This window comes from Acanthopagrus latus, chromosome 21 (assembly GCF_904848185.1).
Source record: "Acanthopagrus latus isolate v.2019 chromosome 21, fAcaLat1.1, whole genome shotgun sequence".
In the NCBI taxonomy this organism is placed as follows: Eukaryota; Metazoa; Chordata; class Actinopteri; order Spariformes; family Sparidae; genus Acanthopagrus; species Acanthopagrus latus.
The window spans coordinates 20057750-20070953 of NC_051059.1; the positions used below are offsets into that span (position 1 = coordinate 20057750).

Below are 13204 nucleotides of genomic sequence, written 5' to 3' on the forward strand. Positions count from 1 at the left end.
CAAATGAGTCATGTTTCTTCATGGGCCACTCTTTATGTTATTGTTTTTGTGCGGATGATTAAAGGGAAATATTACATGAATATTTCATTCAGTGAATCAGGACACGGAGAGGAATGTTTTTTGAACTTTTAGATTAGAGAAATTAAATAACACTGGGGGCAAATTTTTATGGCACCACACTATAACAGAGGGAGGGCTGCTACTTTGCAGCTGACAGGTCTCGGATCATGATACAAGATAGCTGCGGCACGCTCGAGTCCATTAGTGACTAAGCGCACTGTAATAGGTGGAAGCATAAAGAGATTTTTAGATGCAACCCCTCATAAACAGGAGCTGACAAAATAATGGAATGGGGTATAAAAAGCCTGCAATTCTTGTCGAGGCTGTCAGATTTGTTGCTGTAGTTTGCAGCATCGTCGAGTGGAATTGAATAATAATGTCAGCCGCTGCCGTTACTTTTGTGCACCACCTCTGAGACGCTGTTGTAAACATTTTGTCACAATGGAAAAAAAAAATTTGGATTACGTCTGCAGGTTTACATAAAAAATGTATTTTTTTTTTTTTTTTTTTAATGTTCCGACAACAGTGGAGAAGATTACTCACTGGAGCTCAGAAAATGTCTCTGTACGATGATATGAACACCATACAGGAGGGAAATTCTATCCTTTTTTTTTTTTTTTTTTTTTGCAAACTATGGAGCGGATAGTGAGCGTTAAAGTGTTTTATCTTTTTTCTGATAGGGACCTGAGGGCATCACGGAGCAGAACCCTGGCACAGATTTTTCCTAATTTCCACTCGGTTTATAATGGCCATACAATATGAGCCAAAGACACCGGAGCATATCTGATTCATTGCGTACAAAACTCCCTCTGACCCGCTTCCACTTGAGCTGAGTCAGCAGTAATTTGCCCTCTCACCACTTCTGGTACCAGTCCAGGGCACCTCCATCTCCAGGGGTTCTTGCTTTTTTTTTTTTCTCCATGCCTCCTAGGATGCACTCTCCCTCCTCCGTGTCTTTCTTCCATCCCATACTGTACTCTGTCCTCTCAGCGCATAAAAGCAGCTTAATGTAACCTCGGGGTGTGAGGCATCAAGAGCCGCTCTTTTCTCCTGTGAAAGCTTCTCCCGGTGATGCCAGATTACAGATAACATGCCAGGAGGGAACACGGCAACCTCAGAGCGCAGCACAAAATGTCACGGCTGCCGAATGAAACTGGCTTTTTTCGGCGGTTCTGGCGGTTAATATAGTTTTGAGCGGGAGGAAAAGCACAGGTGTTGCTAACAAACTTAACAATGGCTCTGTTCTTTTTTCAAGTGCCCTACTTAGTCGTGACAGTGTGACAGTGAGCCAGCGTGCACGGTAGCGGGACCTTGGAACTGAAGCAGCTAAATTGAATCCAGCCATCATTGATTTCATTAATTACACCTGTGCTTTCCCCCCCTCACTGTGACATGTCAAAATGTCTTCTGTGACAAAGCCCTGTGGTAATATTATCTAATTATTCTCACCAGAACACGACGGAGGGAAATTTAATTGTGTCTTTGTGAAATAGCTGATGTTAGAAGGTTTTTTTTTTTGACATAACCTGCGGGTTGTACAATACTGTGAGGGGGTGAGGGAAAGTCATAAAGAAAAAGGTTGCGCAACACAGCTTCCTCCCTTTTTGACACTTTTTTTTTTGACAGTTTTTCTGCCATTTTATCAAAAAGTCGGCAGGGTCAAGACAGCACGCAGTGGCCAGTTTTTGAACATGGAAAATTGCCCAATATAATCCAGGTCAAGGGCTGTCGGCGAATCTGTGAGCAAGTAGAGTGCCAGTGTTTCTCTCTAAATATATATTTCTATCAACTTCTTTCACATCAATATACTGTGTTTCTGTAAAGTTAAACCATTTCCACTGTGCGCCGTGTCCTTTAAGCGTTTCGTCCGCACAGAAAGGAAACGGTGTCGTCATGCAGAGGGCCACTGCAGTTTCAAACCGTTTGACCTTCACTCCTCTTCCTACAGATCCGCTCACCGTCACAGCCCTGGAGAGCCATCACAGCTAACATTTAGCTAATCACCGCCTCAACACACAGAGCAGCAATATATTGAACAGTATGGAAGCGTAGACATCGTCATTAAATCCACTCAAACTGAAAAGAAGAGGCACTTAACTGGCCGGCAGTAAAGAATATGGAAATTAAAGCTTTCATTATTATGTTACACTTTGGAAACGGCCATTTTTATTGCTGCTGGAGGGCGATCAATTCTCCCTGCTCACTGACCTCAGCCAGTGTTCATGTCCAACACAATGTCAGTTTGATGATGTAATAACGGAGGGAAAACCAGGGTGTCCGATGCGCAGTCATTATCCCATTCTCTCTCTCTCTTCTTTTTTTTATTTCCTCCCCTTGTTTCTGTATGAGTGCGAGAGGAAAGCTGGTAATAAAATGTGACGAGATGGTAATAGTGGTAGTATAATAAGACAAGAGTGCAATAGTGTGTCAAAATGCATTTTTAATCGCTGCAGTTTGGAATAGAGCAGTCTGATCCCATAAAACTGTTGGAAGAAGAAACTGAGGAAAAAATTATGGCTGTTAGATTAATTGCTGATAACACAGTGATATTATACAATGAGAATTAGAGATGACTGAGTGTTAAACACAATTTTATTACAACAATTGCTTTTCCCCCGTCACCCTAAGCACCTCTGGGTAGTAACATAGATCGTATCTGCTTTCCATTGACGTGTTACAGCAGATATAGTTTCCCGGCTCCCCCAGATTTCTACTTCCTGCGCCTTATCAGCAATGGCTCGTGGATTTTGTCTATTTTGCCCTAACCCCCCGGGTTCAGAAAAAGTGCACACGTGATGCTTCTGTTGGAGGTGAAGCAGGAGAAAGGGGGGGGTTCTTTTCCAAATGGGCGCTTGTTGTAATCTGATCGGGAAGGCAGTCCCAATCGCTCAGGTCAGTGTGGGGCCTTATCGCCTCTCTAGCATTCAAACGAGCCTTGTATCTGCTACCTTGGAGATAAAGAGCAAAAGCCTCCTATCTCCCAAAGTAGCCGATGTGTGGCATTTGGAGGCGGTGCCGGTGGCGACGGTGTCCACCGCTCTCGACGCCGCCAATCATCCACACGTGCATGACAAGCTGACAAAGAGGACGCCTGACATGCGGTGCTTATCGGGAGTCGATGCAGGTTCGAGCAAACTGTATCTCACATCATAAAGGTGCACATGTGGGTGGCAGGTAGAATGTCACAAAAATCGACACATGTTCATTCATGTCATGTGTTAGGGTTTTTACCGCATTACATTTACGCATTGCATGTCCGTTTCTCTTGGAAGAGTTTCTTCCTTTTCCTCCACTCAGTTTTTTGTTTTTTTTGTCAGGTCTTTCCAGATTGTAAACCCCTTTGAGAAGAAATCGGGTGATTTATTATTGTGTACACACGAATCATTAAGGGAAGTAAACAAGTCGCCATCACTCCTGTCGTGCTAAAGCGGCTGTAATTGGAAGATGGACGTTGCGTCAAACTGCAGATGGTAACCGTCAAGGTTTGGGACGACAGCGTTGTGACGTGCGTACGTCTCTCCACAGGTCTCGATAACATCCAGAAGATCGCTGGCCAGGGCCGGTACGAGCTGAGGATTGACATGAAGGACGGGCAGGAGTCGGTCTACGCCAACTATGACAAATTCTCCATTGGAGACGCGAGAAACCTCTACAAGCTCAGGATAGGAGAGTACAACGGCACCGCTGGTACGTACACAGCTCACTGCTCAGCCTTTTCACGTGGCTCTTCGGATGGCAGCCTTGTGATGAACCCACTTACTGTACATAAGTGGCCAGCGAGCACGCCGAAAGCTTTTCACTACATTAACATGCTTTGATGTCAGAATACCACATTATACAATATACCGTAATATGATAATAATATACGTGCGCTCTCTCTCTCATCCCTCCTCTGCCATCTGCCATTTTTTTTGCTCCTCCATCTTTTCTTCTCCCTGATGCCTGAAACCCGCCTCAGCATTCCTCCACACTTCCATTCTTGTCCTCGCTCTCTATGTGTCCCTCAGTCTGTCAACATGACCATATGCCAGAATTACCCATCATCCCCTCATGTTTATAATTATACCTCTCTCTGCCTGAATAAATTCAGAAAGACCTGCAGCCGGACTGTTTTTTTTCCCCACTGCTTCCATATGATGTCTCTCCATCTCCCTCCCTCCTGTCTTGTCGTTTATGTCCCCCTCATCGCGCCATTATTCACAGCAGCCATATGCCAACACTGGTTATTTAAGGTTCTACGTCTCTCTCTCTCTCTCTCTCTCTCTCGCTCTCTCACCTCTGATCCCAGGTGACTCTCTGAGCTACCACCAGGGCCGGCCCTTCTCTACGAAAGACAGGGACAACGACATCGCTGTCACTAACTGTGCCTTGTCCTACAAAGGAGCCTGGTGGTACAAGAACTGCCACCGGGCCAACCTCAACGGCAAATATGGCGAGTCCAGACACAGTCAGGTGAGTCATCTAATAAATGTCCCGGTTATATCAGAGAGTTATATCTAGAAAGATAGAAGGAAAAAAGAAGGAACACGTAATGCTTAAGATTTACTTAAGACTGTCACTTTATTACCAGTTTAAAGACTGCCCCGGAACTCCAGAAGCCACCGCAGCTCCACACTTAGCGTCATTTCATTTATGCTAATACAATTGAAATTTGTCTGGGAATATGCAACACACAAGCACAATATCAGTGCCTCGAGGTGGGTAAACTGTATTACCTGAACTTGTGGTGCCTGGGTCGGTGTCCCTCTTTGCAAATCTGGAAATTTAAATCCGCATGTGAAAATAATGCAAATTGCATGTAAACATATGTGAAAACATTAGTAAGTGGAGAGTTTTGTGTGGTAAGAAAGCCAGACAACATTCAATTCACAAGTGAACTTGTGATTTTTAAATGTGAAAAGAAACATTTCACGTGCTCACATGTTGCATGTTCCAAAAATAATTTTTGGTGAATTTCATTATCACCTACGAAATCTGAGACCAGGTTGTATTTTAGGATAGAAAACCTTTAGTCAAAGCATAGAGAGCCTTCTTCTCTGCGGGGCGGAGTGCAGACCTGGGGCGCTACGGAAACATGCTCCCGAGCAGACGGCGGAAACACGAGCATTGGCTAAAACGGCCGAAATCTGCTTCCCCGACCGCATAGAGGCTTTAACGCGGCGAAGGTGGAATCATGGGGTCAGAGTCTCCACTGACCACTACATCTGAGTTCCAATGAGATATTCTGACACAGATTATAAGTGGTGTTTTTTGAAATCCATGTTGGTGTATTTGTCATTTGAGCACCTCAGATGACCCGTTCTCCTCCCTGCTGCTGCTGCTGCTGTGCCAACAGAGTAGTCTGATTTCCAACACCGCCACTTTTTTCTTTTGGCATTTTGGTCCACTGGCCCTTTAACTCGGCATCGCAGCGTTGGCATTTCGGCATCCGGGAAAAAAAAAAAAAAAAGAATCACACAAACTGTCCTGATTATGCCGGTGTTATTAACGGTTTGAATTTCTCATTTTGAAAGGCTGATAATTTGTGAATTAAATTACATGAAAGTTCCCGCAGACATCCGTCTTCACACTTATTACACTGATTGGCCTGATGGAGGAGCTGTAATGAAAGGTCAGAAAACAGGCTGCTGCACCACTTGTTGAATTTTAATGAAACCGGGAGAGATGATGCATCTTAATACTGATTGATCAGAAGTGTTTGTATCATCTTTTGGGACTGCGATGGTCCCAGGAGGAGTTTATTTATCCAAATACTCCTACTCGTGAGTTCATTATCAAATTAAAGAAAATGTGGAGGGAAAAACACCAGAGTTTTATTTGAACATGAAGTGAGCGCACATGTTTTTGCTTACTACTAAACACGAGGTGGGGTGTGAGTGTCGAGGGGTTGTCTTCTGACGAGCGTGTGATGTGCTCTCTCTCTCTCTCAGCTTGATGCTGAAATGGCTCGAGAAAGAGAGTGAGGCGTTGTGCGAAGCTGTGATTAGGGCTGAACTACAAAAGCCTGTGGAGCGTCGCTGCTTCTCTCGCCGCGCTCTGCACCTTTCTCTTTGTTGCTTTGACGACATGAAATGAGACCAGGTGGGAGCAGAGATGGACAGGCATAAAGACACGAGGGGAGAAATTGCCTTTCAGAGCTAAAGCTGCAAATAGGAGGGTTTTGGCGGTGAGGAGGATTAGCGGGGCGAGAGTGAGACTGTAATTGCACTAGATTTGTAATTTTGTGAGCTCTTATACCAGAATTTTTTTCTCCCTTTCCTGCTTTTAATGCACTTTACTGAATACATATATATATATATATATATATTTGTATACCATTTCTATCTGCAGCCTCTCCTTTTACTTCTCTGTAATTTCTCTCAAGCTGCCTCTGAAATCACACCTTTACTCTTACAGGGTATTAACTGGTACCACTGGAAAGGCCACGAGTTCTCCATCCCCTTCGTGGAGATGAAGATGAGGCCGTTCAACTTCCGTAGCATCAGCAGCAAGAGGAGGCGGTCCGCCCCTGTATAAACAAGCCGCCGCCACCCGAGCCAGACCGGTGGATGAAGGGAGTTTGGACGGTGTTTACTCGGATGTGTTTCTGCTATTTGTGTGCCTCGCTGATTAGTGCTGAATTAGCGAGGAAAGGGGGGGGGTATGACAAAAAAAAACTACTAATATTTTATTAATATTCAGTTGTAAAATGATAAAACACATTATTAATATACTACCAACAATCAGATCATAAAGTAGCAGACAGGCTGAAACGACGTCCGAGCTCCGTTCATCTCCCCTCCAGCCCAGCTTTAGCTGTCTTTCCCTGCTGTACTTCTACCCAGATGATAGAGGACACTGTATGTAATTTATGAAATACTTTGAATGACAATGGTTTTATTTGCTGTATAAAAAAAAGGAAAAAAAAAAAAGAAACGGAAAGGCAAACCAAGGAGCTTCTTTTGTCTTTTAAGTGTGTGATTTGCCTTTCCCTGGGATGCGAGGAAATGTGCTGAGTAACGCCCTCGGGGAACGCGAGAGCTAGCGTTATTTTAACCGTTTAAACAAAAATAATAACACTTTTAACGAAAAATATACTGTATATGCCCTTAAAAAACCTTAACTGTAAGATATATATATTTTTATAACTGATATTGTGACAAAAAGTCCATCCTAATATGATTTGATGCCTTTGTTTAAATCTGAAAAACGTGATGACAAACACTCGACGCGAGAGACTAAATTAACATCCGGAATCATCGTTCACAAAGCGGCAGTGCACCAGCAACAGCTTCATCAGCATCCGTTTTATTTGTTTCATTTCTCTCTGTCTGTTACTGTTTAAATACAGTATCCTTTTATGTTAATCATAAAAGCGGAAACAGAAGTCGACCTTAAACTTTATAATTATCGGTAGCCACACTGAGACCGTATTTGCACTACGAGTGGGAACACAGCAAAGCTATTGTTGAATCAAACCGTTTCTTTCAGTTCTCGGGCGTTCAATATTATTTCCTGGACTTTACTTTCAGAATATGACAAGCGTTTTTAATATCTGTTTCAGTGCAGCTTCTTAGGCGCTGCGATTGCTTGCAGAGATGGTGCTGATAGATGTAACATTTCAACCAAAGATTCTGCATAATGAAACAGCTCGGCCTGCTGTTTGGAAAGACGCCAGTCAGCTCTGTCACCAAAGTCACTGAAGCAGCTTCCTCCTACATTAATAGATTCTCACTTTTCAGGGAGTGTTATGTTAATCACGTCCCCCTGGCATTATTTTATGCAATGTGAACACTAAATTCTATGCAAAAAGAGAAAAAAAAACGTCAGGGTGGGCATAGTGCAGATTTTTTTTTTTTTTTTTTTAAGCCTGGCCTTCTCCCCCGCTGCTAGCTGAAATGAACTTAACAAAGAAAGCAGAACAGTAGGTGGAGTGGAGCCAAGTCTTTCTTCTGTGCCCTTCCTTTTTACTCGCTTCGCTTTTTTTTTTAAGCTCCCCCGTGAAACAACAAAATCAGCAAACATGGCAGAGAATGTATTCTTTTTAGTAGAGCGGGGCGTAATCTGCAGCGTGCCCACCGAGCATTTTGTTCTATTCAGTGTTCACACTGTTGCACAAAGCGTTCAGTGCCAATGCGTTTAAAGGTTTTTCTTTCTGGAAATGTTTTTTTTAGTTTCCTTTTTTCCTTTTAGTTTTTTTTTTTTTTTTTCCGACTCCTCTGTGAGAGGGGAAATCATCTCTGCAGAGTTTGAAGACAAAAAAAAACTGGCTAACTCTTCTCTCTGGCTTCATACTATATGAAAAAAATAAATAAAAATACGTTTATTGTCCAACGCAATCCTTTTTTTGGGGGAGGGGGGAAATCGGCGTCGCCATCGCTGCAAGCAACATGGTCTCACATATATTCAATGATCCAAAACGTTAACAGCTGGAAATGTCATTATTGTGTTTCTTGGATTCTGTTGATCTCATTGAAGCAAACCAGAGAAAATCTGGCTTGTATCATCTGACTGTGTATATTCTTTTTTTTTTGAGTTTTAGTCCTTTTTTTAGACTTGAGAACAATGGTGACTCTCCCCCTCTATACACTACTACTAATATACTCATGTAGATATAGAGTTGAAGATTTATGTGACTTTTGATGTGTTCCCCCTTTAGATGCAAACTAATTCAGAAGCGTCGCCCCCTTTAAACGCTGTAATTCTTTTAACCGTTGTGTCGTGTTGAGGGACGGATGCATGAAATTGCAATCAAGAAGCCTGATAGTGAATAAGAAATGTCATAACAAATATGTGTTCGTGGTTTGAGTTGTTGTGACACATTTCTTCGCTGATCTGGGGGGGAAAGGCGCTCTTGGAGCGGTTTGTTGTAAGATATTTGACATTATCGGGCGCCTGAGCTGTCGTAGAAACAGTAAAGTAAAATCAACAAAAAAAAAAAAACTTACAAATATGATTCATAACAAACCGTTTCAACACGTGACCTTTCCCCGGGGTCTGATTTATGTTCGGGTGTCGAAGTGAACGTTTCAGAGCCTCTCGTGCAATCCATCTCCCCGTAGTGATTTATAGTAGCGTAGGGAAGTTCTCCGTGTACTTATTTCATTAACTACTTAGATGAAGTTTGCCTCGGTGCATTTTTCTTTCGTGCGAGGAACAAAGGTCGTGAAGCTTTTTTGAAGAAAAGAAACAGAATGTTATTTGTATTGTTGGGGTTGGGGGGGGATTTATTTCTCTCATGGCAAAACTATGAGGTGCTGTTGGAACTTTGAAGGCGAAAGCTGGTATATATTTAAGCTTATTTTGCATATTTTCTTTTTTTTCAACCATCCATTATTACATTAAGCTTTTTCTGTCAATCAGTAAGAACAACAAAAAGGCCTCTGTCCTGCCCTCTTAATTTCAGGGTAATCATAATATTTTCCTTTTTGCATTTGCGAGTGAATCTATTGCTTCAGACAAACACGACAGTAATTAAAGGCTTAGTAATATTGCTCTTTCTTTGAGAGCTTTCAGGATGACAGATGTTTCTGAGTTCGAGCAAATGCAGCCCTCTTGTGATGAAACGACACGTGACAAAAGCGGCCGCTGTGTTTCCTTCATATTCTGGATAATTTGATGTCGTTCCAACCAGTGTCGCATAAGATGTGCTGGTTTGTTTTTTCTTGTTGCGGTACGACTGATGAAGTACTTTTCTCTTTTAATCTTTGGAGGAGATGTTAAGTCGGCGCTTTGTTTGCGCTGTATGTTTGTCATCATGTGAAATGTCGACTCTTTGTCGTGCTGCATCAGCTTTGAAAAAGAGCGTCTCCTCCATTATTTAAACTAAAAGCTCAGTCTCGGTCACTGGAATACACTCAAACTGCATTGCTCTTTGTTTCTCCTGAGCTTCTCTTTATTTATTTCTCTATTTATTTTCCAATTATTCTGTAAAAATTGACCGTTAAATAATGACAGAAGGGTCCTCTATGGTTTCATAGAGAAAAATGCTTTATTTCATTGTTTTTTTTCTTTTTACGAGCGAATTAACTGATAAAACCACCGTGTCTGGTGGTGATTTGTTATATAAGCCAGATACTGGAACTGCATTGATTTGAAATCTTGCCATGAAAAATGTAAATGTTGACAAAAATGTGATCTTGACTGTTTGAAAAGCTCATATATGCTGAAACTAAGGATTTATTGTTGGATAACCTTGGATATTACTGTCAAATTTAGCTCTAGTTTGACTTAAACATGTACTATATAGTTCCTTTTTTAATACATTTTCTACATATTAATAAAACAAATAGTCTGATCCGCTGTATTTGCTCTTTCTTCTCGTGTTGCGGTGAACTGTTCATACCCACGTGCAACATCTTTGTTCGAACAAACCCTTCGTTCAGTTTGCTCATTTTTGCAGTCGAGTTTTCGTATTAACTGTGGAGCTGCAGTCACTGTAACTACTCCCCCTTTTTAGGAAATAATGAAGTACCGAGCGCAGACTGACTCCATGTCATAAACTTTTCAAAGTGTCTTCACCTCTAATTGGAGGCCATTAAAAAGCCGAAGTGAGGCCAGCAGCAGTTAGAAGTGAACAGTGAAAGGTGCCGTTCTGAAGGTCTGCCAGTGAGGGTTTGGCTCCAAAACCTCTAATTTAGGCTCACACGCAGAGACATGGCAGACCTGCATGGACGTGATACACACCGGCGGACCTGCAGTACAACATGTCAGCTAAACATTCATTCCACATTAAAAAATGAATACTTGAATCCTCACCAGAGGGGCGGATGAAGAGAATTCAGACCACCAGGATTCATAAAAACCATAAAAAGCTGAACTTTAATTCATAAAAATAACATTAGTTGACTGCCTTCAGTTTAAAGGAGTAGTTCTGTTCCCACTGTCCAAACTGTTCCCACAAAGTTGGGAGCATGGAATTGTCCAGCATATCTTGGTATGCTGAAGCATTCAGAGTTCCTTTCACTGGAACAAAGGGGCCAAGCCCAGCTCCTGAAAAACAACCCCACACCATAATCCCCCCTCCACCAAACTTTATACTTGGCACAATGCAGTCAGACAAGTACCATTCTCCTGGCAACCGCCAAACTCAGACTCGTCCATCAGATTGCCGGATGGAGAAGCGTGTCTCCACTGCTCTGGAGTCCAGTAGCAGCATGCTTTACACCACTGCATCCGACGCTCTGCATTGCACTTGCTGATGTATGGCTTGGCTGCAGCTGCTCAGCCATGCAAACCCATTCCATGAAGCTCTCTACACACTGTTCTTGAGCTAATCTGAAGGCCACATGAAGTTGGAGGTCTGCAGTGATTGACTCTGCAAAAACTTAGTAACCTCCGTACACTATGCACCTCAGCATCCGTTGACCCCGCTCCTTCATTTCATGTGGCCTACCACTTCGTGGCTGAGTTGCTGGCATTCCCATTCGCTTCCACTTTGTTATAATACCACTGACGGTTGACTGTGGAATATTTAGGAGCGAGGAAATTTCGCAACTTGACGTGTTGCACAGGTGGCATCCTATCACAGTACCACGCTGGAATTCTCTGAGCTCCTGAGAGCGACCCATTCATTCACAAATGTCTGTAGAAACAGTCTGCATGCCAAGGTGCTTCTTTTATACACCTGTGGCCATGGAAGTGATAGGAACACCTGGTTTCAACTGTCTGGATGTGTGAGTGAATACTTTTGGCACTATAGTGTATATTTACATTAATATGTCTCGTCGTCTCTGACATTGTGATCCTCCTCACTGTTCAACAAGCATGTCCATTACAGGCACTACATTTTGTGTTGCATATTGATTTCTAGCACCCTATATTAATTTCAGGGTTGGAACACACTCTAAATTTTCTAACCTTAACTGCAGAACTGACCACTAATTCGGGCTTGTTCATCAAATCTTATTAATGACACCGAATGCTACACATTACTAGTGTGAGAAGCTTTTCTCTGAGCTTCTCATGCAGAACAAAACACACCACACACATACGCAGTTACCGATTTTATCGAGATCCTCGCAAAAGCCTCAATTCAGCAGTTTTAAGATTCATTGTTTAATTACTGCACGTTCTAATTATCCATTAATTATCCATTCAAATGTCTGGTCAGCAGAAACATTCTTGGTAAATAATGAGGCTGCGTGAAGTTTGTGAATACATTAGAGTCAGACACAAATAAATGAGCTGCGCAGGATTAACAGTGTGGTAAAGGTCAGAGAGATAAGCTTTATCAAAACAAAACACTTCACATGAACTGCTGCGTCATGAAAGCGACATTCACACTTTGACGAGCGTTTCCGTCAGTCATGAGGACGTTCTGTTTACGCTACTCGAGCTTGAAATACTGCGGATTACCAAAACACAGTGAAACTTGTCTGTGAACCAGGGAAGCAGCTGACTTTGTGTATGTGACAACAGTAAAGAGAAAGCAGATTATTTTCTGTTCAAACTGTGTATGTTTTTTTTTGCATTTCTGTGGTGACTGAACATGAAAACTTGCTGTTGCAACAGTACAGCTGCCAGTAGCCGGTTCTCAGACAGCTGGAGGAAGCAACAAACCACAGACCACCGTCAGATGAACCTGCCCTGGGAGGCAAAAAAACGACTTCAACTTTTCAGGCTCAGTTATCTCATCTGGAAACAAAAAGAGAAGTTGATGTGACCTGAATGACAGGATGTTTTGCCACAAAAAGATACAGTTCCGCTTATCATTTATAGCTACAATAATTCATTCTTGTATTCAATGTAGGCCATTTGCCCGATACACTGTGGTATATTGTAATACATGTGTGGTGGGATAATTCCGTGTTATTATTTTGGATAGTGACAGAATCACTCATGTAGTTATTTAATTATCAGTGCAACTTGGACACCTGCTGTTTAGACTCACTATTAGGCTTTTTAGCTCTTAACTATGGCAACCATGAAGGGTCACCACATTCAATGTAATCACTACAACCTGCTGAAAGAAACATTAACTGAACTTAACTACCGTCAGTGTCAGCAATAAAAATGATTCTGTTTCGAGAGGAAGAGTGAATAAATAACATGTTTACGTGCACATCAGAGTAATGAAGGCCGTGAATAGTACAGGAACTGGAGGTGGATGGGGTGGAGGAGGGTCGCAAAAATTTTGTGATGACCACATTCAGCTGATTGTGAA

General features: G+C 42.4%; 1 protein-coding gene across 1 annotated transcript in view; it reads left to right on the plus strand.

The window, feature by feature from the left end:
- The window catches only part of tnr (tenascin R (restrictin, janusin)), a 200012-nt gene extending 189676 nt beyond the window's left edge, over positions 1 to 10336 (plus strand). The window contains exons 35-37 of the mRNA XM_037084415.1: positions 3586 to 3747; positions 4349 to 4512; positions 6457 to 10336. Coding sequence (XP_036940310.1) covers positions 3586 to 3747; positions 4349 to 4512; positions 6457 to 6576 — 446 coding nt within the window. The 3' untranslated portion in view covers positions 6577 to 10336. The remainder of the gene's footprint in view (positions 1 to 3585; positions 3748 to 4348; positions 4513 to 6456) is intronic.
- The last annotated feature ends 2868 nt before the right edge of the window (positions 10337 to 13204 follow it).